This window comes from Diabrotica virgifera, chromosome 6 (genome assembly GCF_917563875.1).
Source record: "Diabrotica virgifera virgifera chromosome 6, PGI_DIABVI_V3a".
Classification (NCBI taxonomy): domain Eukaryota; kingdom Metazoa; phylum Arthropoda; class Insecta; order Coleoptera; family Chrysomelidae; genus Diabrotica; species Diabrotica virgifera.
The window spans coordinates 9,679,758-9,707,372 of record NC_065448.1 but is presented as its reverse complement, the minus strand read 5'-3'; the positions used below and the strand labels follow the sequence as shown (position 1 = coordinate 9,707,372).

Sequence of the window (27,615 nt, the reverse complement as noted above, 5' to 3'; positions counted from 1 at the left end):
CGATCTTCAGATACTTTTTGAGTCATAGCAATACTAGTTTATTACCTTGAATTTGTCAAAACCAAAAAAAATCATACATGCCAAATAAGACAAAAAAATTCTGGTAAAAAAATACGTCGCCACTGGATAAAGTAATACGATAAATTTGTCAACAACTATATACCTACGATAATATTACTCAAGTCTCTATTTAAGGGATTATGTCTGTAAAACCTACAAATATTTAAATTGTTCATTACTGGTATGAGCTACAGTGCTACAGAAACTAGATTTTTATTCAGAAGTCATCGAATTCACCTTTTTTATATAATAAACTATGATAAAGTAGTACTAACTATCTAAGAGACTCATTTATGTTCAGCTGAGCGGAGTGCTGTTGTTCGAGGTGTGGAATTACATAAACAAGGGATCATCTCATAAAACAGGTAGATCTCTTGTTTATGGAATTCCACACCTATAAAAATAACCCCACTGAGCTGAATATTATTGAGCCTCTTTGGTACGGGTAAAACGGTAATTAGTATAGTCGGCCAAACAAAATTCCTCAAAAATATAACTTTATTCTTTTGGCGCAATATAATAGGAGATTCTAACGCAAAGGTTGGAGAAGAAAAATTAGAAGAATGTACAGGAGGTTACGTTCTGGAAAAGATAAACTTTTGGAGTGATAGGCTTATCGAATTTTGCCAAAACAATAATTTTGTTATAGTAATATAAATATTATTTGCAAAAAGAGAAAAATATACACGTGGAAGTCAGCAGCAGATCAAGAAGAGAGAATATGTAGTTGTAAGAAATAAAATAGACTATGTATTTTATATCATTAAAAATATATACAAGTGCCGACATAAGATCAGATCACAATCCAGTAGTGACCAAAATTAGGCTCAACATGAAAATAATAACACGAGGACCAACATATGGACAAATCAATACCCAAGTTAGAAACCCATTCATGAGACAAATCCTGACAGATGATATGAATAATAGACTAATGAATGTTAAAGAACAAGTTTTGCAAAATACTGAAACTGACACAAAATAGTTATTAATAAAGACAAAAGAAAAAAGTAAAAATAAATTTTGGCGCCAACCAGATAAAAAAAACAATGGATGACGGAGAAAATTTTAGATTTAATGGAAGAAAGACGGGCACATAAGTCGGATATACAAAAATGTGGATAAACAAATAAAACACAAAATTATTAAACGAAAGAAGAATGCTAGTAGGTCCACGCCAAATCCCAGTAGAAAGCTTAAAATGCACAAATGATCAGAACAATATCAGTAATAAGTGATGTTCTCTTGAAATTATTCTTGAAAATAATTGTTCGTATAAATAAAAATTTGAAGGAAGAAAGTAAACTTATTTTACAAAAACTATACATATTTCGTATGCCTTGTTTATTTTATAAACATGTTAAAAATAACAATAAATACAGTTAACATTTTCGAGTAAGTGCTTTGGCCGATGAGATCCTATTACTATTACTCTTATTTTATCATTACTTCCTAAAGAAGATTGTCAAAGTTTTGATTTGTCTCCAAACTAAAGCAACGATAAATAGCCTATGCAAATTTCAATTGAGGAGCATTTGCAAATCAATTATGAATGCGGCATTGTTTGTTTAAATTCCGGATTCCAGTTACATTGAGTAAACGAGGAGGCCGATCAATCAATTCAAAAGTGATTATCAGAGGAACGTTTGTAGAATTTTTATTAAACTATTCTTAAGGGAAGTAAGAAAGATTATAGATACTCAAGAATGTTATGAAAAAAGAAAAAGATAGAGGATTAGAAGAATGCAAAACAAAACGGACAAAAAATATAAACAGAATAAATGAAAAGCAACCAACTATTGCTAACTACATACTAAGTTGGCACTTCAGGAAAAGATGGAACGAATTTTGATGCCGAAGTAGGCAAAAATTCCTAAAACCTGGCATAAAGAACAGAACGAGCATTCTAGTTCTAGTATGCGCGTTCTCTTACAAAAAGTTGTCAGTTCCGTTTATGTTTGTTTCATCGACTTTGAGAAGGCATTCGACAGGGTACAACATGATACACTTTTCGATTGCCTGCGGGCTGCAGGACTTATAACCACCACGATATAAGACTGCTAAAAGACTTATATTACAATCAAGTAGCCTCTATCTAAGTTGGAGATACTGAAAAACTACCCATCAAAAGTGGAGTACGGCAGTAAAAAAGGTAATTGTAATCAGTAGTTGATTCTTTTTCGGACATGTGATAAGAATGGGAGAGGATAGGCTACCAAAACGAGCACTGAATGCTAGAATGCAAGGAAAGAGACCGGTTGGGAAGCCACGAAAGCGCTGGGATGACACAGTAAACAGCGACGCACAAGCCCTTTTAGGAGTGCGTGTATGGAGAAGAGCAGCCACAGACAAGCAAGGGTGGAGGCAAAAAATAAAGGAGGCCAAGGCTCAATTTGGGCTGTAGTGCCGTAGAAGAAGAAGAAGAAGAAGTTGATTCTTCTCATACTTAAGTTTCTGTATATTTATTTTTTGAATTATTTGATACGTAAAATGTCGTTTGGTAGATTTTTACGCTCTTCGCAATCATACAAAGGAATAAAGTCAAATAATTTGATAATTTTGTTGTAGTTTGGAGACTAATTATATGCGATTTGACACTATTTTTATACAATAAATGCGAAGACTTCTTTCAATTTATTCTACAATATCTCTCATATGTATCTACCCTAAAGACTGACACTGAAAAACATCTAAAAACTTCAAAATACCAGAAATAGTAACTTATATTGTTCTAACCGAAGCAATTTTGCTCGTCTGAAAAATCCTTGCAGTCATAGAAATTGTCGCAGCGGAGCGACGTGGCAACGCAGGAACCGTCGTGACACTGGAACCACTCGGGCTCGATGCAACTCCCTGGCCAAAATGGCCAGAAAATTAATGATTTTCAACATGATTTTACATTACTCTTATGTATACGTATTTCCAAAAAATCGTGTCCAAAAACTGTATCACTATACTATACAGGTCGACATAAATATCTCAAACCACCAAGGTCAGACCGATCGAAAACTTTGGTTATGCGACGTTGTCAGATCAATCGGATTTCAAAGGCTTTTCGGATTTTTATTTGTTACCTGTTTTATTTGTTACCATTAACATTTCCTTCTGCTTTAATCAATTTCACGAGATTGTACACTTAGTGCCCTATTTTTCACGGCACTTTTAATATTCATGTTTATTAAAGAAATATTAAATTTATCATCCTGAATAAACAACAACTATTCGACGATTTAACTTTGCAATGCCGCAAAACCACTGATTTCGTGCAAAATACACTTTAAATGGATGTTTACTCTTTGCACCAACGCGTTTAACTAAAATCCCCTCTCCTTTATTTGCTACCTGAATGACCTTCGCGGTGGCAGATATTTCTGTACAGTTGCACATTTTAATAGAAACTCGGACATTATTGCAAACATTATTAACTGTAGTGGATAGTTTTAAAATGCCCTGTAACATTTTTTTTTAAATACGTTAGAATTAGAATAGTGCACTATCTTGATAGTTTAGATGAGAAATGCTATAGGGTAAGCTCTTAATTTTAAGGAACAGTCATTTAGGTTAAACTTAAATTTCTCATTGGGTATTTATGCGTTATGAGTTCAAGAAAGAATATAAACCACAGTCACATTTTTTATGTTCAGTTAAGTAAGGTTTTTCTGGTAAAATGTGGTGGAGAATAAGACACCACCACAATAAAATTTTGTGGCACACACAAGTTTCTCTTAATAATTTTTCTTCTTCTTCTTCTACTTCTTGGAAATCTTTCGATCTGTTTAATTCTGAACTGCCTCTGGTTAATTTCCTGGGAGGTAGATTGCCAACTATCCCTCCATCTTTTACGTGGTCTTCCGGGGGTCTTGAACCGGGCGGGTTGTTTTCTAGGGCAATTTTGGGGAGTATATTCTAATTAATTCGTCTTACATGGTTGTACTACATCCTCTTGTGCTGCCTTCCCCACCTTAAAATATCTTGAATAAGCTTTGAAATAAGCTTGAAAAAGCATTGCTTTCTAATGTTTGTATTTCTCACCCTGTCTCTTCTTGTTTTTGCCACTATTGTTCTTAGAGTTTTCATTTCGGTAACCCTTAGCATCTGGCTAAAAATAGGCGCAGCAAACTGGCAACGGTTGGCAATGGATAGGACTGATGGGTATAATAGACTTGGGAAGGTCGAGGCTCTTTCATAGGGCTGTAGCACCATTGATGATGATGAACCCTTAGCATCTGTTTGGTTGCAGTCTTCGCGCACTTGTCACATGTGCCACATGTCATGATCGGTCGTTTGCAAGTCTTGTAGATTCTAATTTTACTATATGTGCACATACCGGATTTGACAAGACTATCTCCCGCAGAATGCCAAAAATGGTTCTATTACGTAAGCCAATACAAAAAAGAAGAATAGGAAGACCAAGAAGGAGATGGAAGGACAGCGTATATGAAGACTTAAAACAAAGTAATATTGTAAACTGGAAAGAAAAAGCTTTGGACAGAAAACAATGGAAGGAAGTGGTGAAGAAATGTATGGAAAGACTATAATGTTAAGTGTAGTATTAAGTGTTTTATACAAACAAATGTAATATTGTATATATTATAGTAGTATAGGATATAGCATTATATATAAATATGTAATAGTAATTGTAAGGAAAAATTAAATCTTTCAGCCCTAGGCCTTCACGGCCTGTTGAGCTTAATAAATAAATAAATCTCCCGCAGACATCCTGACAACGCAGATGCTTTGTTAATCTGACTCCTCAGGTATTTTACTGGGTCGTGGGTGCTTGATATATATGCCCAGATATCTGAATTTCATCACCTCTTCTATGGGATTGTTCTCAACCACTAACTTACATCTGAGCGGATCTTTTCCTATTGTCATATTTAGTTTTGTTGGTAGAAATGTTCATAATATTTAGTTGACGGCTTATTTGAAAGAACTGAAAGAGCTGTCTCTGAAGATCATCTTCTGATTCGGCAATAATTGCTGCATCATCTGCGTAACACACCATACCAATTCTTTTGTGGCCCATTCTATATCCGAGATTAAAAGACGTTACTTTGTTTATAATTTTTCCCATGAGTAGGTTAAACAAGGAGGGTCTTAAACTGTGCCTTGTCTAATTACTCTAATTAATAATTTTTAGTATACAATATCACAAAGAACTCATTAGCATAGTGATACAATTTATTTTTGACACGATCTTGAAAGATATACTACTAAATATAGCCCAAACGTATACTTCTTAGAATTCATACTAAACGGAAACATTTTTTATAAATATTTTTAACAACAGGCTAACTAATTAATGTACAACATATTTACTTATTTTCATAGTCTAGGTGTAATTCACTATGTTGTAATATTCTAGCCATTTTGATCGAATTTTGCCCAAAGGGATTAAATGCATATTATAAGCAGTATCGGAGATTTAAAACAAAATACTAATAAAGCTAAAATCTCATCTAATATTAGTTTGTTAATTAAAATAGCATGTGAACGGTTTTAATCTGCTGCGTTTGCTTTGTCATTATTTTTTGTTTTTACAAATATCTATTAAATCGTATATGGTGGTGCGAATATATAATATATTCTTGGTGTAAGTTTGAATTGTGAATTTGGACATGAGTTGTATATTAGTATAATAACAGAATGATAAGCACTGCAAAACAGACGTTTTTTCGTTATGTTGGAGGAAACAGTAAGTAGGTGAAGAGTTCGAAAGAACGGGCTTCCACAGGGAAGTGTTTTAGCACCAATGATCTTCAATATATACACAAACAATCCACCTACGACGATTGAAACCAAGCACTTCCTCTATGCTGACGATCTCGCAATATGTGCTCAAGGAAATAGCTTTGAAGAAGTGAAGAAGAAACTCGAAACTGCCGTAGAAACAATGACAGCGTACTACCTGCAGAATTCCCTGAGACCCAATCCCTCTAAAACCCAAGTCTGCGCCTTCCACCTTCGCGCAAAGCAAGAAGAAGAAGAGAAAACTCCAAATTTCGTGGAATGGTAATACACTAGAAAGTAACATACGTTAACTTTAGAAAGAGGACACTTAGGCGGTCTCAAAAATACCATACTTAATGGGTCTTACTTCATTAATACTTCATTAATTTTGCCATTTTCTTATTTGGTTCATAACTTTTTAACCACACTGTATATTTATTTTATATTCGGCACGCAAATATTATTTAAGGTGTACAATCAACTAATTTATTTAAAATTGTAAAAAATCCAGGTCCTGATTAAAAAATATTGGAAAAATGTTCCGACCCAAAAACAACACCCTGTACATTGAATTTTTTTAAAATAGATTTTGCATTTGAAAAGAGGATGAAAAACTAAATTTACAGGTATACTTTGAATTTTCGGAAAAATGATTTTTCTGGTCAAATTTTGAATTTGAATTCTGAAATTATGTGAATTGCCAAAGCTCGAAGTAGAACAAAAATTGAAATACGACTTACAACTTGCCAACGATACTTTATTTTTATTTTATATTTATCACTGAATATTCTTTAAGGTGTTTAATCATTTAATTTATTTACAATTATAAAAAAATCAAGGACCGGATTAAAAAATATAGGAAAAATGTTCTGATCCAAAAACAACACCCTGTACATTGAATTTTTTAAAATAGATTTTTCATTTGAAACTAGGATGAAAAACTAAATTTAGTGGTATACTTTGAATTTACGGCAAAATGATTTTTCCGGTCAAATTTTGAATTTGAATTCTGAAATTTTGTGACTTACGAGAACTCGAAGTAAAAAATTAAAATGTCACTTAATTTTAATTAATACCATTATTTATTGTGAATTGTTAAAATGTTAACATTTTAGCATTTTTTTTATTACGGTGACAAATAATTCATAACAAATTGTCACCTTTAATTAATAAATAAATAATACCAAGTTCACAAAAAATACATAACTTTAATCAACGAACTATCTTAAACATTAAAACAGAAAAAGATTGCTGAAAAATAACTTTTGGATATCTAAAATCCAAAGTTTATAACGAGGAAATAAATAGTAGAGAAGAACTTCTTGAGCGGATTCGAGACGCCTTTTAATAAATGAAGAATAACTGTGACGATATTAGGGAGTCAGTCAGACAAATAACAAAAAGAGCAAGATTTTGTCTTCGAGAAGGTGGTGCCCATTTTCAATAATTACTATAGTTTTGATAGTTAATTTTTGGAAAAATTTTTGTTTTTTTTTAATCTGTAAAGTAGTTCGTTGATTAAAGTTATGTATATTTTGTGGACTCATTGTGGACTATTTATTCATTAATTAAAGGTGAATATTTGTTATGAATTATTTGACGCCATAATAAAAAAAACACTAAAATGTTAACATTTAACCAATTTAGATTAAATATTGGTATTAATTAAAATTAAGTCACAGTTTAATTTTTTACCTTCGAGCTCTCGCAATTCACATAATTTCAGAATTCAAATTCAAATCTTTACCAGAAAAATCATTTTGCCGAACATTCAAAGTATACCACTAAATTTAGTTTTTCGTCCTCTTTTTAAGTGCAAAATTCATTTAAAAAAATTAATGTACAGGGTGTTTTTTTGGGTCGGAACATTTTCCAATATTTTTTAATCCGGCCCTGGATTTTTGATAATTGTAAATAAATTAATTGATTGGGCACCTTAAATAATATTCTGTGTTAAATATAAAAAAATATACAGTGTGTTTAACAAGTTTTAAGTCTTATTTCAATTTTTTTTTCTACTTCGAGCTCTCGCAATTCGCATAATTTCAGAATTCAAATTCAAAATTTTACCAGAAGAATAATTTTGCCAAAAATTTAAAGTATGCCAATAAATTTAGTTTTTCATCCTCTTTTCAAATACAAAATCTATTTTAAAAAAATTTAATGTGCAGGGTGTTTTTTTAGTCGGAACATTTTTCCAATATTTTTTAATCCGGACCTGGATTTTTTACAATTTTAAATAAACTAATTGATTGAAAGCCTTAAATAATATTTCCGTGTCAAATATAAAATAAATATACAGTGTGGTTAAAAAGTTATGAACCAAATAAGAAAATGGCAAAATAGATAAAACACCCAGTATCTTTGTTATTAATGAAGTAAGACCCATTAAGTATGGTATTTTTGAAATCGCCTAGTGTACTCTTTCTACAGATAACGTATGTTACTTACCGAATGAAACACCCTGTATATCTGGGAGTAACTCTGGACAGGGCCCGCACCTACAGAAAACAGTGCCTAAAAACCAGAGGGAAAGTAACAACTAGGAACAGCATACTCAGGAAGCTAACGGGAAATAAAGGGGGTGCATGTCCCGGCGTATTAAGAACAACGGCACAATCATTACGTTTCTCAACTACTGAATATGCGTGTCTCGTTTGGGGCAGATCTGCCCACACCAAACAGGTTAATACTGTGCTAAATGAGACATGCAGGATAGTAACGGGGTGCATAAAACCAACGCCACTCGCAAATCTATATAAAGCAACGGGTTTTGCAGAACCCTCAATACGCAGAGCACATAGAGATAATTAAAAAGATCGCGGACGAGCGGCATGGCCTATACCAAGCTCGAACACCATGAAAGCGACTAAAATCCAGGAAAAGCTTCGTTGGAACAGTGCAGGATGAACCGAGTATTCTTCTCTTCCTCATGTTTAATGAACCGACCAGTCTCTAGACCAGCGGTTCTTAATCTTTTAGAGTCATGTACCACCAAATACTTTTTATTATTTTTCGTACCACCTAACTGAAATACCTATCTAGTTAGGTGATCTAAGTAACTAGAATAGTGGTGCTGATTTTGGCTGTTTTTGCGTTTTATGTACCACCTCAAACAACAGTATGTACCACCAGTGGTACATGTACCACAGATTGAGAAGCGCTGCTCTAGACTTTAAAACGTGTAAAACTATGAATAGGATAAGAACGGGGGTCGCTCCAGTAAAATCAAACATGATAAAATGGGGGAAAATAGACCAAGATGATGTGAACTACGACTGTTCTGGGCTAATTAGCAAAATTCATGGAAAAGTTATTTACCAGCAATTTTATTGCTGGAATCGAATTATAAGATCCTATATATTAATAATATAGGTATGCAAAGTGCGCAGATAGTGTGCTACTTTTTTTATAAACAAAATGGCGCCGACAAATTGTATTTTTTTCAGTTATTGCTCTGTAACTCCGAAGATTTTAACTTTACACCAAAAACACCCAAATACAAATTCACCGCAATTAAATTCGGCATGGAGGTATGATTTTCCCGATTTGCTCCGACGAAAATTTTCCTCGGAAAATGCGGGTTTTCCCAACAAAATCTCTAATTTTCAAGTTTTATAATTGTAATTCCAGAAACCGGTGAAAATTAAACGAATATTTTAGCAAAAATTCAATTGTTAATTAACAATTTACGATCGCAATAATAACCAAAATAATCATGATACATTGATCAAACTTATAAGGATTATAAAGATGAGATGCTTATTTAATATTTTATTGACAAAATATAAATTTTTCGTTTTTTTGCATAATCTTTTAAATTAAAAAAAATATAATACGCTGGTCTAATTAGTAAAGTACAAAGAAAGGTTATTTACCAGCAATTTTATTTAGTCCGAAGATTTTAACTTTACACCAAAAACACTCAAATAAAAATTCACACCAATTTAATTCTACCTAGAGGTACGTTTTTCCCGATTTATAACTGCAGAAGCCGGTGAAAATTAAACGAATATTTTAGCAACAATTCAATTGTTAATTAACAATTCACAGCCGCAATAACAACCAAAATAATCATGAGACATTGATCAAACGTAGAAAGATGATAAAGATGTGATGCCTATTTAATATTTTGTCGACAAAATATAAATTTTTCATTTTTTTTGCATAATCTTTAAATGTTAAAAAAATAGTTATAAACAAATTAACATTTCTCAGAAATTGTTTATTATATTATAATTTTAAAAAATACTTAAAATGCGTATTTCAAAGGTCTTGAAAATGAATGCTTTAAAAATTTTTCCAACCATTTGCAAAAAAGTTATGAAACAGGAAAGTAAACATACGATTACTCCGTTGTTTATAATTTGTTTTAATTGTTTCAAAGCTTAAAAGTGAGTTTAAGGTACAAACTAATTACTTTTAAAAAATATCAAACATTAGTTCAATGGTTATATTTTAATCAAAGATTAAAATTTTTTTTGTAATTTTTAGCGCGAAAGTAGGCTTGATACAGACCCGGAGATAAAATGTTCACTCTAAGCGACTGACATGCTTTAAACTCGCGCGAGTTGTGTATTTAGACGGGTTATAATACATAATTTTATTTATTAACTAATCTACGTCGTGCGGCGGTCGTCGCTTCGAGTGAAAATTTTAGCTACGGTACTGTATTAGTCTACTTTCGCGCGTGTAAATTACAAAAAAATATATTTATAATCATTAATTAAAATATAACCATTAAACTAATAATCGATATTTTTTGTAAGTAATTAGCTTGTACTTTAAACTAACTTTTGCGCTTTGAAAGAATTAAAAAAATTATAAACAACGTAGTAATAGTATGTTTAATTTGCTGTTTCATAACTTTTTTGCAAATGGTTGCTAAAAAGTTTTAAAGCATTCATTTTCAAGATCTTTGAAATACGCATTTTATCTATTTTTTAAAATTAGAATATAATAAAAACTTTCTGAGAAACGTTAATTTGTTTATAACTATTTTTTTTAACATTTAAAGATTATACAAAAAAATTAAAAATGTATATTTTGTCGACAAACTATTAAAAAGGCATCTTATCTTTATAAGATTTCAAAGTTTGATCAGTGTATCATAATTATTTTGGTTATTATTGCGACCGTAAATTATTAATTAACAATTGAATTGTTGCTAAAATATTCGTTTAATTTTCACCGGCTTCTGGAACTATAATCTAAACCAAGAAAGCTTTTATGTCACCGAGTTATTTAATTATTGGTAGATTTAATTATTGGAAGTTACTTATCTAAAACTTTATTTGAAATTAAAAGATTTTGTTGGTAAAACCCGCATTTTCGAGGAAAATTTTCGCCGGAGCAGATCAGGAAAAACATGTCTTTATGCATAATTTAATTTAGGTGAATTTTTATTAGGGTGTTTTTGGTGTAAAGTTAAAATGTTCGGAGTTATGGAGCAAAAATTGAAAAAAAAAACACGATTTGGGGGCACCATTTTGTTAATAAAAAAGTAGCACACTATCTGCCGGCTTTGCATACCTATATTATTAGTATAATATGCAATCATAAGATTCGATTCCAGCAATAAAATTGCTGGTAAATAACTTTTCCCAAAGATGGCCTCTTCTCCAATAATCAGCCCAGACTATGTGGAGAAACACAGAATATGGAACATCTTTTTGCATGCATAAATTGTCCTTATAGATATACCCTCAAAGATTTGTGGCGCACCAACAAAGATGAAACCGACGTAACCTGATACTGGACCGAAATATTATGAATGATCCGACAGGATAAAGTAAAGTAAGCATCATAAGTCAATTATCTGCAGAATATTAGACAATAAGAGGAAGAACATAATAAAGATAATATAAAAAATTAAGTATTAGGAATGACCTTAATAAAAAATGACAGAAAGATTTAATTAATTAAGTGTGCTAACGTAATGAATGTAAAGTTGATAAATTAATCCTTTGTATCTTAGACATGGTCCTTCGAACCGGATTGCAAAAGGTCAAGCAATACAGATAATTGATGAGCGGGAATGCCATCTTGATCGAATTGATACATACCAGTTTGATATAGTGCTCTATATTATAAGATCTACTACAAAATTGAAGAATAAACATTAAAAATAACACATATTTACGATCTGCTAAAAACCCAATGTTTCCATTTAGTAAAAATTCCTTCAAATAAAAATTATCAATAATTCACTTACGACACAAATCTGGAATCTCGTCGGAGTTATCTGGACAGTCGTTGACGCCGTCACATTGTCGGTGGGCGTCGATGCAGGTACCATCGTCACATCTCCACTGTTGCGAGTTACATCTTTGAGGAGGACTTGGAGTACGTTGGCAATTTTCTTCGTCTGAATTGTCGCCGCAATCTGACACTCCGTCGCATTGTTTAGACGCGTCGATGCAGTTTTTGTCGTAAGTACATTCGAATTCGTCTTCGGAGCAGAGTCCTGAGAAAATAGTGAAATACACTTTTAGTAGATGGTTGATCTCATCGTGATGTTTTCCATCCAACAACACAAATGTTAGTTCTTAACTTAACTAGCGAGTTATCCGTATTGAGATAATAGCCCAATAAATGACCGTTTTGGAGTTTAATTTCCAGGGGCAACTCCGAATTGCGTGAAAATTTGGATTTAGCTTCTACTTACCTTCCACTTCAAAGTTGAATTTGTGCCGCTGGTTGCTTTTACTTGGGGGGTGACATTTACCCCTTCTCGGGGGGTGAAAAACGCGTTAAATTAAGGCCGGAAATGGATAAATTGACTTATTTTAAGCACCTTTTGTTCTATAAAGCTTTTTACTTAAGTCCATACTTTTCGAGTTATTCGCGATTTAAAATGTTGATTTTTCGACAAAAAAACTACGTTTTCAGACCGTTTTTCCCAAATACCTCAAAAAGTAAATATTTTACCGAAAAAAATATTTTTAGCAAAAGTGTAGCCTATAAAAAAACGAAAAAAATGGTGTACCAGTAAAGTCTACTAATTGAGTAGAAGCAAAGTTGTAGCTCATGAAAAATACGTTCTTATTCGTCTAATTCCAAATCGAATAATTCAACGCGAAATCACCGAAGAAAGAAGCGTTTTTCGGGAAAACCTTATTAATATTTTTAAAGTATCGAAAAAAAGCTTATTATTTGTTTTTTACAAATGTTTACAGCATCAAAAATAAACGAGTTACACTGAAAAAAAATTGGCCCTTTTTTTGGTAAAAAAAATCGTGAAAACCTCCCCCTATTTAGCGCCCTAAATGAAATTAATCGTTTGGATTTACCATCTATTTTAACTGTATGTGTATTGTCTATATGATCTGTAAGTTTGATTGGTTTGAAGTGCTTATTTTTGAAAACATTTGGTTTTATAGTAAAAAAACCTTTTCTAAAAATTTTTGAAAAATTTCATATTTTCAAAATAACTTAAAAAGTATTAGTGATAAGAAAAATCTTAAAGAGTAAAAAAATGTAAGACAAAAATTGGTTAAGATATGGCTGTTTAAAATTTGCATACACTCGTGATTAGTGACCCATTCAAGCTTTCTCAATTATAACTCTTTCAAAAATAAACACTTTAAACCAGTGAGACTGATAGATCATATAAAAAATAGATAGGTAAGTAAATTGTTTGTAAAGCGGTAGCGATTAATTTCATTTGGGGAGCTAAACACGGCGAGATTTTCATGATTTTTTACAAAAAAAAGAGGGCCAAGTTTATTTTGAGCGCTACTCGCTTATTTTTAATGCTAAAACTTTTGTTAACAATTAAAACAAATCTTTTTATAAACACTTTAAAAAAGTTGAAATGGGTTTTTCCCGAAAAGTGCTTAATTTTTCGGTGATTTCACCTTGAAATATTCGATTTGGAATTAGACGAATAAGAACATATTTTTCATGAGCTACAACTTTGTTTTTATTTGATTGATAGACTTTACTCATACACCATTTTTTCGAGTTTTTTATAAGCTACACTTTTGCTAAGGATATTTTTTTCGATAAAATATTTACTTTTTGAGTTATTTGCGAAAAACCGTCTGAAAACGTAGTTTTTTGTCGAAAAATCAACATTTTTAATGGCAAATACCTCGAAAAGTATTGACTTACGTAAAAAATTCTATAGAACAAAAGTTGCTTAAAATTAGTCGATTTTTCCATTTCCGGTCTTATCTCGAACGTATGTTTTTCACCTCCGAGAAGGGGTGACTGTCACCCCCCAAGTAAAAGCAACCAACGGTACAATTTCAACTTTGAAGTGGAGGGTAAGTAGATCCTAAATCCAAATTTTCATGCAATTCGGAGTTGCCTCTGAAAATTACACGGTATCGCCGAATTTCCCGTTCATTTACTGGGCTATAAACTGTGCTTGAAATGATAGATACCCAAAGGCTTACATATATAATTATTATTAGCACACCAGAAGCGAAAAATGCTCTTGAATATGTGAAGTGTCCATTTTGTCCAGGAATGATGGTACTACATCCTAACACCACTACTACATGATTACCCAAATATTAACCTACTTAACCCTACTTGAGCTGTAGCATATGTTACACAGGGCGACAAAATTTGACCATTATTCGGGCTCATCATCATCATCTTGGTGCTACAGCCCTTAGAGGGCTTCGACCTTCTCAAGCTTCCTACGCCATTCTGTTCTGTCCCTTGCTTGCATTTTTTAGTTGCCGACTCCGATCTTCTCGGCATCTTGTGTTACCCCGTCCATCCACCTCTTTCTCATTCATCTGTTTTAGTTAGCGTCCATGCCATCTCATTATTCGGGCTCAGAGATCAGAATATCTTCCTCTCAAGGTGCTTTCTCCATTACTAAAGGTGAGCTATGATTACAGCACTAGATCTTGAGTTGTTGTTAGTATCGAATCGAGCAGAACATCAGTAGTACATTCGATGGTAGTATATACTACCCTGTAGTAGTTATTAGGTGGTAGCATATACCTACTACTACATAGTAGATACTACGTATGGTAGTATCTATATTATTATCCGATTTTACCTTTTGTATTTTAAGCCCTACTTGCTGGTTCTACCTCATAAATATAGTGTATGAAAGACATCCGGTAAGCATATAGTACTTAATAGTATTAAGACCATGTAGGCACTTAATAGTACATACAAGTAAAGTATAAGAGCTGTTATCGCATAATAATATATAAACAAGTGCATAAAATTCAAAGCAAATAAAATGAAGCTCATTCAATGAAGCATTTCTAAAATATACATATTGAACAGAACTTATAGACTCGGTAGATAAGACACAGCATGTGTTCGATCTCTAAATACATAAGCAGTAATAGTAAGCAGGAATTAGTCTATAAGTTTCTTTGATAGAACACTTACCGCAGTCTCGTTCATCCCGTCCATCCTTACAGTCATCGTATGAATCACAGCGGTACGTGAGACTGATACAATGGCCTTCTCCACAATCGAATTCTGAATCCTTGCACTCTGTGTATATACGGGATAAGTTTAAATAAGGCAACAATGATGAACTATACGATAATAGTAGTTAGCAGCAGTTAGTTTATCGTTGTTACTGATACTTTGTAGTGCTATATCGATTTTTTTAGCTCCACAAACACCAACAACAAATTGTTATAATAGTAGTACATAATATATAAGATCCTATTATACTAAGACCTATTAAGTGTTAAGTGTTATATTTGTACTGGATATAAAAATTACTGATTTTTACTACATGTTTTTACTTCTTTTGTATATTTATTTATGATGAGTATAAATACCTACTTAAGACGACCTACAACGTCTACTATATAACACGACAAAAACCTCACGTAAATTCAATATCAGCTTTTCAGTATCAAAGACAATCAAACTTCTGTCAATCGTGTCTAAAAAAACCTTGAAAAATCGCCTCTTAATACATGTTGAATATAAGAGGTGATACTATCCCTGTCGGACTCTTTGAATGTACTTCATATGAAGCAAAAGCTTTTCCACCTGTGAGAGACAGTATTCCTGCCTCAACATCTAAAGGCATGTCCAAACTTATTATGGTATTCCTTGTTTGTGTTTCTGTTTAGGTATCTGCTTTACTTTGTTGTGCCCAGACATACCATTCATATAATTTCAGCCCAGTACTGGTTCTATTTTTGGTGAAAAGCCACAAATTATCGAGGGTAGACCGACGAAGACATTTTCTGCATATAAGAAGATGTTCCATAATATATTGTATATCTATACAGTCAAAGTTTACATCTTCTTGGTCTATTTTCCCCCATGTTGCCATGATTTTACTGGAGCCACCCCCATTCTTATTCTATTCATTAGTTTTCCAAGGTGTAAAGTGTCTAAAGTCCATTGAACTTGGAGAAGAGGAATATATTTGGGCAGTTCATCATGCACTGTTCCAAAAAAGCTTTACCTGCATTTCAGTCGCTGTTTAGTTTCTTTTATAGTATCTAGTTTAAAAAAGTGACGCAACTGGTAAATATGTCTCTAGCTACAGGGATTTGTTAAGCCCTTCCCTGGTTTTAGGCAAACCTATTATTTTCAATTTTTTCCATGATTTTGGAAGTTTGCAGGCTTTACAGTACGTAGGTATTTGATTAATTTTTTTCTCATTGGCATAGGTGCTTCAGTTGTTAACTGCATATATCATCCACTCCTAGTTTCTTAGCGTTTTCATACCATCGTGGAGTTCTTTTAGTGCACATGGAATTCTTAGGTTTGTCTCCTGATTCAGTCTTTTAGAGCTTGCTGACTTGGTTTTCTGTAACCTTTCAATATGGTTTATGTTCATTAGGAGAACTGCTAAGTTCTTTAACAAGGTTCCATGTCATTTTTCTCCTACGTATCATGTCCATTTTTCCACGGGTTTTATCCACTTTTTCTTTCTAGCTTGACTCTTGGAGAAGAGTTGATCTGCAGCCAATTATTTCTTGGCTAAAAGGATCGGCTGCATAAAGGGTTTCGTATGTTCTCAGTTGTTCTTTGAACTCATTGGGCATTCTGTGAACATATTGTTGTCTAAAACAACATGCCAGAGACATTTTTTACTAATTTTACAAATTCTTCGTAATTTTCTGGCTTTTGTTCAAGACGTAGCATTGTGTGGTTGTGCGTTGTAGTATGAGAAGAATTATTTTACGTAATTTTTGCATATAAGAGAGCATGTAGGGAGATTATCAAGAACATCAAGAAAAGAGAGGTTAAAAAAATCATGAAATAGGAAACTATTTGATGATGGAAAGTAACATTGGAAGACGATGGGATTTCATTTGATTTGTCGTAGGCGTTTTTTTTGTACATATTTGTAATCGCATTTAATTTACAATTAAGAGTGTGAACGCAAAATTTCGGATCAATGCTTTTTAAATGCATTATTTTTTTTCGAATCCTGAGAAAAATAATAAATATTTTTAAAAAACCCAAACGTATAATGGAAGATTACATTATTACCGAGGGCCGAAAGTCCCTTAGAATAAAAAAAAGTTTCTTTTAAATCAGATATTTGAAATTAAAAATCACACTAAATTTTCTCTAATTTTTTAACTTAAAACAAACATTATAGACGTTTTCAGGGACTTTCGGCACTCGGTAATAATGTAGTCTTTTATTCTCCGTTTAAATTTTTTATAAATACTTATTAGTTTTCTCAGAATTTGAAAAAAATAAATGCATTTAAAAAGCATTGGCCCGAAATTTTGCGCCTACGCTCTTAAAACGTATGACTTTTTATCAGTACCAAATGAAGTGTAATGAACAAAAACCTTTGATTTAAATGTGGAAACAGAAAAATATAAAAATGGAAATTACACGGGTACATTTGTTGGTATTCCCTATTTGTAGTTGTATTTGTATAAAATTCCGTACATACTATGTATATTTAAAAAAAATACATAAAAACAACACATCATTGCTCGTACGACTACCGCAAAATCATGTTTTTAAACTGAATTGTGAATAGAAAAAATGATTGAAATTTAAAAACCGGATGAAACAATAGTAGGGATGTAGTCTGTAGGGACGTTTTACGTAAAATAATCAGGAAATTTTTATCTCAAAAGCTGCAAATTGTTGCTATTTTAGGATGTTTTGTTTACTGCATTATTTAAAGTAGGTGAAAGGATTGTCCTACTTTGAGAATAGTATTTTCTAATAGGTGGGCGGTTTACCCTTAGAAGCAGAGCATAAACCGAGTAATTTTACTGCAATTCTAATGTACCAAACCTTTTTTGAAGTTATACTTCTTTAGACGCGATTGGGAAAAATTTTGAGAGTGAATTTCTATAAAAACGACAGTATGAACTACGCGCATATAGACAGTATGAAGTTAATTGCTAAATCTTTCAAGCTACGTACGCAAATAAAGTGTAAAAAATATTGGTGTTTTTGGTAAATACATTTATTATAATTTTTGTGTCTTTGGATTTTTCTTCCGATAAGTATTAAAATATTATGAAAAGAAGATTAAAAAGCAATCTCAATAACAGGTGATTCAGGAAAACGGTACGATTTGACAACGCTGCTGACAATAAAATAGAGGAGCCGCGGGCTTGCGATGTAATCGTTATGGATCTAGAGAGTGGGAAGTTTAGCTATCATGGAGACGTGGTCGGGTAAACAACGCGCATTTGCTGTGAAAGCTTGTTACAAAAATGGTGAAAGTTTTGTGTTTGTACCACGAGCGTTTCGTTTACACTACCATTTGCCGCTCCGCGCTACAGTTCCGTCTAACATGGCTATTAAGCCTTGGGTTAGGAACTTTAAAAGCAGTGGTTCTACATTACAAAAAAGAGGTGGCAGTATCAGAACTGCTCTTCTTCTTCTTAACTCAGGCGAGACTCGTTAGTCTCTGGCACTTGGTCATCAGACCTTTGTACCAAACCTTGTTTTTCTCCTTAACTTTAATAAGTCCTGTGGTCTCAACGAAGGCCAGCAGTTTTCTTATTGGTAGTTTTAGGATCTCTTCTGGTTCAAACCTCATTTGACCAGTGAAGTCCTGCCTTACACCACCTAGCACATTGCAATGGCATAGTATGTGTATGGCAGTTTCTTCTTCCATTTCGCACTTTCTGCACCATGGTTCATTCACCTTACCTAGTTTGTATAGGTGATTTCTTAAACAGCAATGTCCAGTCACCATTTCAGTGACCGTTTTGATCTCTCGTTTATTGACGTTCATCAAACTGTTCGAGAGTTTTTTATCAATATTCTTGATTATTTTTTTAGTCTGGATTTGCCCTTGAGTGGTTCTCCATTTACTTTGATGAATCTTTATCAGCCATTTTTGAACCTTGTTTTTCATAGCATCTTTAGTGATGCCACAGAAAGGTTCTGGGCCTTCAAAAAATTATCTCGAGCCTTGTTTCGCTAACATATCTGCTCGTTCGTTCACATGCATCTCTTCATGACACGGCACCCATATTAAAGACACTTTATTGTCTTTTGCCAGGTTATTGAGGAGATATTTGCAGTTTCTCACCAGTTTTGATTTGGTGAGAGGGTTCTTTACAGCCAGAATAGCCGATTGGCTATCTGTGTAAATGTTGATTCTCTTAGCTCTAGGGTCTTCATAAATTATTTAATCAATGCAGGCCACCAAAGCAAAAACTTCAGCCTGGAACACCGTAAAACTGCTCGCACACCACAGAATATTGAAGCGGTGCGAAATTCATTACACGCGAGTCCTTTGAAGATCCCTGCGACGACTTGCGTGTAATGAATTTCGCACCGCTTCAATATTCTGTGGTGTGCTAGCAGTTCTGATACTGTCACCTCTTTTTTGTAATGTAGAACCACTGCTTTCAAAGTTCCTAACCCAAGTATTAATAGCCATGTTAGACAGAACTGCAGCTCATGGCGGCAAATGGTAGTGTAAACGAAACGCTCTTGGTACCAGCACAAAACTTTCACCATTTTTGTAATAAGCTTTCACGACAAATGCGCATTGTTCACCCAACCACGTCTCCATGATAACCACCCACTCTTCTATGATGATAACTGTAACTATATTCTGTCTAAATCCCGAGCCGAGGATTAGCGGCGTGTAATTTGGGTTGCCTATATAAACTTGAATCAAGGAAATGGGGGCCTTGAGTGTTATTTAAAACGCTGAAAAGACCGTTTAGTGATAATAAAAAGGGTGGGTTGTGATTGCGCGCAGCGGTCAAATACCTCCTGCCCTGCGGTTCTCTCACTCTAATACCCGTAAGTTAGGTTTGGACCGAAGGGTTAGGTCTTCCTCCTTTCAGGCAAAAACCGATATTTACTGCGGTTGCATGATATTTAATATTAAAATAGTATTGGATGTGGTAGAATGTAGACTCTTTGTATAATTATCAATTGAACAGTGAAGCTGTTAGATCAATTTTCCGATTCAATCATTTCTACTGTTCACAGTTCTGTGTTTGTGTTTGCTTTTGAGTAGGTATTTCATTTTCTTGACAACGAAAATGTTCGGTGTGGAAATAATTAATAAGTGCTTGGAATGCGGAAACGTGTATAAACGTAAACATGATTTAAAAAGACATGTAAAAAGTTCGCATCCCGACAAATTGGATGCAATTGCCCCTTTAAAAGTGCTTAAAGGCAACGTCTATAAATTTAGACATAAGCCAAGTTTAAACTTTCATGCCAAAAAAATGCACACAAATGTCATTGATTTGTACAGTTGTAATTTTTTGAATAATAAACATTCGCGATTCAAGTTTATATAGGCAACACAAATTACACGCCGCTAATCCTCGGCTCGGGATCTAGACTCGAGTCTAAAACTAAACTTCCCACCCCACTCTCTACATTCACAACGTTTACGTCGCAAGCCTGCGGCTCCTGTATTTTATCTTCGGCAGCGTTGTCAAATCGTACCGTTTAACTAAATTATCTTGTATTATTTGTACAGTCTGTTAAAATAATCATATTGGTATCAATATAAATGATTTTATATCGTCATTTGTACGTTTTATATCGACATATAATGTACATTAAGTATATATCGAATCGAGTAAAAAAGTTTTGGTGCATTAGAAATACAAAAAAGATTAGTTGGTATATTCCGTGTCTAAGCGAGCTTTTAGGGGTATCTATACCGCCCGTAAATAAAAAATCAGTTATATAAAAATCAATAGTTAAGAAATAGTCCAAAAGATATTAAAGCCCCTCACCAATTAGGCACATCCCTCAAGACATTTAATTCATTATTAGGTTTCAGATCCAGCAACATTAATATTATATTGACAGTTTTTTACATCCAAAGATCGTTTTTTTACCATTGGAATTAAAAACAAATATATAATATAGAAGCCATCACCACCGTTTATTAATCGAAGCGCCCTCTACAGTACGTGAACTCTCACAATGTACTGCATTTTAGTTAGAAACATAATTACTCTTAAAATTCTTAAAGTTTATAAAATAAAATAAAAATATAAAATTTGGTTTTTAATTTGTTTTAGTATAAGAAGCTTGGTGAAAAATTTAGTGGCCATATTGTAAAAAAATAGAAATGCTAAAGAAGTTTTTTGATTCTGCAAGCAAAAGAAAATCATAAAACTAGGTATATTGTTATTAGATCTCACTAAGAAAATATTAAGTTTGGTTTATAACACTTTTATCAGAGAAAAAAGTATTTTAATATATAATTTTTATTTAATAAAAGAACGGAAAAAAGCCAGTCAGTAAAAAAGACAGTAAATAATGAAACTTCCAAAAGGAAAAACACAAGAATCAGCCCCGTGATCTTTCCTGTTGCGCCCATTATTGAAAATAGCGCTCCACTACCCTTAAAAGAAGCTGCTCTAGTGTGTTTTTTAAATCCAGTTTGGTTTTACTCTTAATAAAACAACGTTTTAAAAAAGATTGTAAGATACATAGTAGTAATGAAAAAAGAGATTAAAAACAGAAACATAAAAACTAATAAAATAGAAAAACAAAAAAAAACAGTAAAACAACAAACAAAAAAGTAAACAAACACAAAATTAGAAAACATACATACATAAGTGTTCAACATTCTGGAAACTTTACAAAAATTTTATTTGTAAAATAATTTGTTGATTTGTTTGCAACATTCTCCTTTTTCACAAGACTTATGTTATTTACGTATGTACCAGTAAATAGCATGCATATTGAAGAAACCACCTCTTCTAAGTACTTAGGGCACGAGATACGCATAGGAAGAGATAATCAAACGTGCAAACTAAGCCGCCGCATAGGAGTCACTTAAGAGGAATCCGGCAAGCTGAGCTATGTACTTAAGTCAGAACTGCCTATGTGTCTCAAAAGAAAAGTCTTAAATCAGTGCGTGTTGTCAGTACTTACATATGGTGCAGAAACTCTAACATTAACTAAAAGAATAAGAAAGAAAATTTTTGTTACCCAAAAAGCCTTAGAACGATCGATGTTAAGCATTTCTCGTAGGGTTTGGATTATTACGAACAAGAAAATAAGAAGAAAAATAGGAGTGATAGATGCCAGAGAAAGAATTATGACCCTAAAGAACTGGACAGGGCACATAGCTAGAATGTTGGATAACAGATGGACACAGCGAATAATACACTGGACACCAAGACAAGAAGAATATCGAAGTAAAGGTCGTCCGCCAACAATATGGCTTGATGACATAAAACGGATCGAAAAAAATTGGATGCAAACAGCACAAAACAGAAATACATGGAAAAGACTGAGGGAGATCTATGATATCCAGCAGTGGATAGACCGGGTTGAATGATGATGATGATGTTATTTACAGGATTATTAAAATTATTATTAAAATATAAAACAAAATAAAAATGTAGTTGTATTGATAAACTATATAAATCAACTTCATGAGACGAGTGTTGCTGGAAAAACAATAATTTTTGTAAAGATTCCAGAATTTTGGCCACTAGTGTAACTACACTATCAAACTATTTGGTTATTTAAAATTATTTACGATTGACAAAACTTGTAAAACAATGGTATCGATACCGAAAATACCATTTTCAATTCATTACAAAACTTTAGTATACTACGTTCAATCCCAAGATAACCTAACACGCTAGATAGGTAGGTGTGTATTGGTGAGTCATCGCAGCTTGTCGTTAGTCAGAAATTAATTTGTGATACTTACGCCCGGTTTCCGAAAGAATGATCATCTCAAAAATTATGTAATCGACGATTGACAATAGATTAAATGCGTCAGAAACGTCAACCAAACTAGTTTTAACAACAGTCGATCACATGACAAAAGATTAATCGTTAGTTAACAGCCGATCATGAGTGTTTTGAGTCTCCGAAAGGTCGATTAACCAGTTTCTCTTGTCAAACGGCGGTAAAAATGGACTGTTACCTAATCTGCGACTATCCGTCGATTAACGGGCTGTTAAGAGTTTTTTTTAGTTTTTAATTACTGTAATTAACAAATACCGGGAAAAAATTGTCAAATAACACATATATAAATGATATAAATCAATAATTCAATAAAAATAAGATTTTTTTCTGGAAGAAATAATTTAAAATATTTATTTAACTTACAGAACATGGATATCTCGGACATTTTTTATATTTGATTATATAATTTATATTTTTTTTTCTTTTAAAAATGTAAGATAACAAGGATGCTAGACTCATAGAGCTATTTTTTGAGAGGCCAGAGCTCTAAAAAGCAGAACATATTGATTATAGCGATGTAAATAAGAGGGAAAACGTGTGAGAAGTTATAGCAGCTAACTTTGAAGACAATAAAACAGCCGGTAAATAAATTAAAAATAAATATAAAAAGTAAATATATAGACCAAAAATAAAAATACGATAATAAAATATTATATATCATAAATAAACTGTTTTATATCTCCAACTCTCGTCACATTACCTAGCCTCATTTTTAAAATGCTCTCGTTCAATTCTTGCTCCAAACAAAAGTGACAGTACGTAAGAGAGAATGCACCTTTAGAATCTAAAGATACAAGTTTGGATTTAGAGGTTAATATAATTGAAATTTTGAAGGATAACAGCCAATTGTGACAGTATCGCTACCAAATCGTATGTCAGATCATCGATTACATGATCTAGGATCATGCAATTTTACAATAATTGGCGTTTGAGAAACCCATCACAGGTTAACAGTTGATCAAATCTGACAGCCGATTAGATGATCGGAGATTTGAATAACGTTTCGGAAACCGGCTGTTAATGACACAGCATACCCAACGATTACGTATCTGTAACTGGCGGCTGAGCTTAGCTTAGGAATGAACGTATTATAGCTTCTCTTTTAGTTAAAAATGTTATAAACCAAATGTCTCATTAGAGACGAGCTTATCAATCCACCTTCAAACTACAAAGAACTACAAGATAGATTTGACGTTTGCAAAGACAAATGACACATACGGGAAGTGACGTTTTTGTCGCCTGCGCAGTTGTCTTCATCGGTGCCTCCTGGACAATCGGCGTAACCGTCGCATCGGCGTCGGGGATCCAAACAGATACCGTTGTCGCATCTAAACTGACCATTGGGACAAGCGTCGACTGTGTGGGAATTTAAGAATTTGTAAACAATATTGTATTTCGTTTTAGTATCATATCTGTCACCAGATTAGTTGATTGATTTTAGGAATCATGGACTTCTTCAATAGTACATAGTTACACTATTAAAAAGTTTTATATAACCAAAGAAATTTATAGATTTCGAGTCACCTAGATTCCCTTATTCATAGAGTACTAATTTGGGAAATTTACAGCTTGTTTTTTGCGGATGACGAGGCAAGTGAGGTTTATCAATTAATTATACCGTAACCAATTGAGAAGTTTGCTGAGGGAGATCAGGGATCGAATTGGGCTCTAGAGTTATGGATGGTATATACAAAGATAGGAAAATCAACTGTACGATCTATCTGCAACTATCTAAAATTTGAAATTAAACGTAATATTGAAAATAATTCGTTAACAAGAAGATAAAAATATCAAAACTACAGACCAATTTTGACCAAAACATCCAAAAATATCATGACCACTATCAACACAACATTTGATGCCCAGTAATTAATTAACTTGAAAAAATTTACTTTGAAAAGTGTAAAGAAAAAAATTACTTGGGAAAAGATAAAATCAACAACACCGATATAGACATCTTAAAGTTTATTATGTTAATCCTAACCTAAGTCATAAGTTTTATGGCATTACGCAACGCAATTGAGTGTAGAAATAAATATTGAGACGGGAAAGATTTGTGATAACCATAGAAGTTAAATGGTAATTCACTACGTGTAGGATTGGCACTCCATTCAAAAATGTAAGTAACCTTCAATAGTACAGTACAGCTGAGTGAAATGTTAAAAATATGTTTAAATTACAGTGTAGAATGTATAAAGTTGACAGTTAAGGGTGGATAAAAATATCTATCTTATGTAGATGAGCCGCAATAACCAAACATCACCATCGATGACTTTAACTTTGAGTGTGTCAGGGATTTTAAGTGTCTTGGAACAACATTAACTGAAGACAATAACGGATCACGAAAAATAAACAACAGGATACAGGCCGGCATCAGATGTCTTTTTGCCCTCCAAAACCTTATAAAATCGAAACAACTAACAAGACTTACAAAGATACAACTATATAAAACCATCATACGACCCGTGGTGAGGTATGGCAGCGAACGTGGACGATAAGAAAGGCAAACGAAGAGAGACTACGTGTTTGGGAAAGAAAAATCCTAAGGAAGATGTTTTGGCCTGTGCTTGATGAAGCAGCAGGACAAAGTACGGTAAGAACTAACAAAGAGCTCGGAGAACTATATTTAGACACTAACATAATAAAATAAATAAAGTCCAATGAGCAGGACCCCTCAGAAGACATTCTGACGAAAGAACAGTAAGGCTAAATGGGAAGAAGTCCCAACCGCAAGAAGACCATGTGGACGCCCCCGACTCTGGTGGCGAGATAATATAACAGGAAACCTGAAAGCTATGGGCATGGAGAACTGCATGGAAATTACTCAAGAGAGAGAAGAATAAAGTCATGTTGTCGAGTCGGTTAAAACTCATCAAGGATTGTAACGACACATATTAAGTAATGAGTATTAAGAGCGGATCCAAGACGTATGAACGAGCTGAAGCCAGGAACCTTCAAACCTAAATCAAAGAAGCTCGTCGTATTCTAGGATTTTATCTAAACGTAATTGCTGTTCAGTGTATATTGGACAAACAAAAAGAAGCACAAACTCCGTTTAATTGAACATACAAGAATAAATATATATTATGTCTTCTTCTTTTAGCATAAAGCCTAAATAGAAACACTGTAACGTATGTACTATTGAATGCATGGTGAACCGATGATATTCTTGTAAGCGACTCGTCACAATATGACAATAACTGTTTTATCTTAACGATACTTTCAAATTCAGTCTGTTTTTATTTCCGCAGTCGAAATAAATTCAGTACCTACTTTCTTTCCTAAGAATAAAGAGTTATTGTATAACGAATGCTACGTTTGCCAATATTGTATCGATATATGGTTAATTTTATATTGTTACTACAACACTCTTCATCAAGACCGTCTATTTATTTACAGAGCGACCGAAAATTTTGTTTTTTTTTTAGTTTGGTTTCTCCACTTCTTGCAATGAGAACAATATCATCAGAATACGCCAAGCATTGGTTTTTCTTGTAGAAAAGACTTCCGGACCTATTTATCTCACTATCCCTCACAATTTTTTCCAGGGTTATATTGAATAACAAAGTGGGCAATGGGTCTCCTTGACGAGCCCCTTTTTCACTTCGAATTCTTCTGAGACTGTACCATTGCACAGCACAAATGGTTTTTTAAGTGTCATTATTTTTATACTTTTTTTTTAAGTATAAAAATACGTACTTTGTTTAATGTATAAAGTCGCAATTATGTCTAGTTGATGGGGGTTCTTAGATATTTAGACAGGTAAAGTCAGATAGTATGTTGCTTCGACAGAATCCAGATTGCACTAATCAGTGAATGACCACATAGTTGTCATTCTCTTTACCTCATCTTTCTAATAAGTTCTGTCTGAAGAGTTAAAAAAAGCGAAACAGGATCACAGAATGGCAAGTTAGACGAGGCGTAAATTATTAAAATATATTGATAGAAATTCTACAAATATGATACAATTGTAGGTATATATTATATAGGCTAATATTATACAGCCTATATTATTTTTGGCTTACCAGTTGCCAGTGAAGATAGTTGTAGTAAAAAATAAAATCAACCCTAGTAAATTTAGGTTAGAAAGCCAATTCAAAATTATTTGCCGATTATTATTGTTTCTATCTAATTTTGGAGCACTATGTACAGATTAATGGAGAATTTGTTATATGTTGTTAAAATAAAGTCGACGCAAATCTTCGTCTACTATTCTAATGATCTACGAGACGCTAAGCCTGATTACCGATTTCTTGATTAGATATAGCAAAATGGAAAACTAGAAGATAACTATGTTATTAATGAAGGAATTATTGTTTTGTTTTTAACATCCTCTAACACTAATCACTGCTCTACTTCTTTGCTCGATGATTGTCCTCGTTTTGTCTAAAATTAAAAAGGAAAAAATTGAAGAACTGGAATATTTTTTAGACCAAGTCATGAATTCTATGACAAAAATGTGTAAAATTGTCATCTACATAAAATACCCAAGAGTATCACTTCTTCATTCTTTTTCTTATATACATATTTATGCGTTTTTAGGCGTTCGATTCGTTGATGAATCTCAGTTTTTTTTTTCAATATTTCCGTATCCAAGACTTGTTCTGCAAGTGTCTACGGTTTCATTGTTTTCTTTTGACTAAACTGACAAAAATTGACTATTTCTATTCATACGTTTCATCA

At 33.1% G+C, this 27,615-nt stretch overlaps 1 protein-coding gene across 37 annotated transcripts in view; it reads right to left on the bottom strand.

Annotated features, from left to right (window-relative positions):
- Window positions 1–27,615, bottom strand: part of LOC114332075 (basement membrane-specific heparan sulfate proteoglycan core protein) — a 1,202,649-nt gene that overhangs the window by 99,875 nt on the left and 1,075,159 nt on the right. For 22 of the 37 annotated variants that reach the window (XM_028281834.2, XM_028281826.2, XM_050653268.1 and 19 more), the window contains 3 exons: window positions 24,151–24,288; window positions 15,160–15,267; window positions 12,008–12,259 (listed from right to left, as the gene is read on the bottom strand). In XM_028281834.2, coding sequence (XP_028137635.2) covers window positions 12,008–12,259; window positions 15,160–15,267; window positions 24,151–24,288 — 498 coding nt within the window. The remainder of the gene's footprint in view (window positions 1–12,007; window positions 12,260–15,159; window positions 15,268–24,150; window positions 24,289–27,615) is intronic. The other 15 variants (XM_028281940.2, XM_050653272.1, XM_050653269.1 and 12 more) reach the window with 2 other exon arrangements.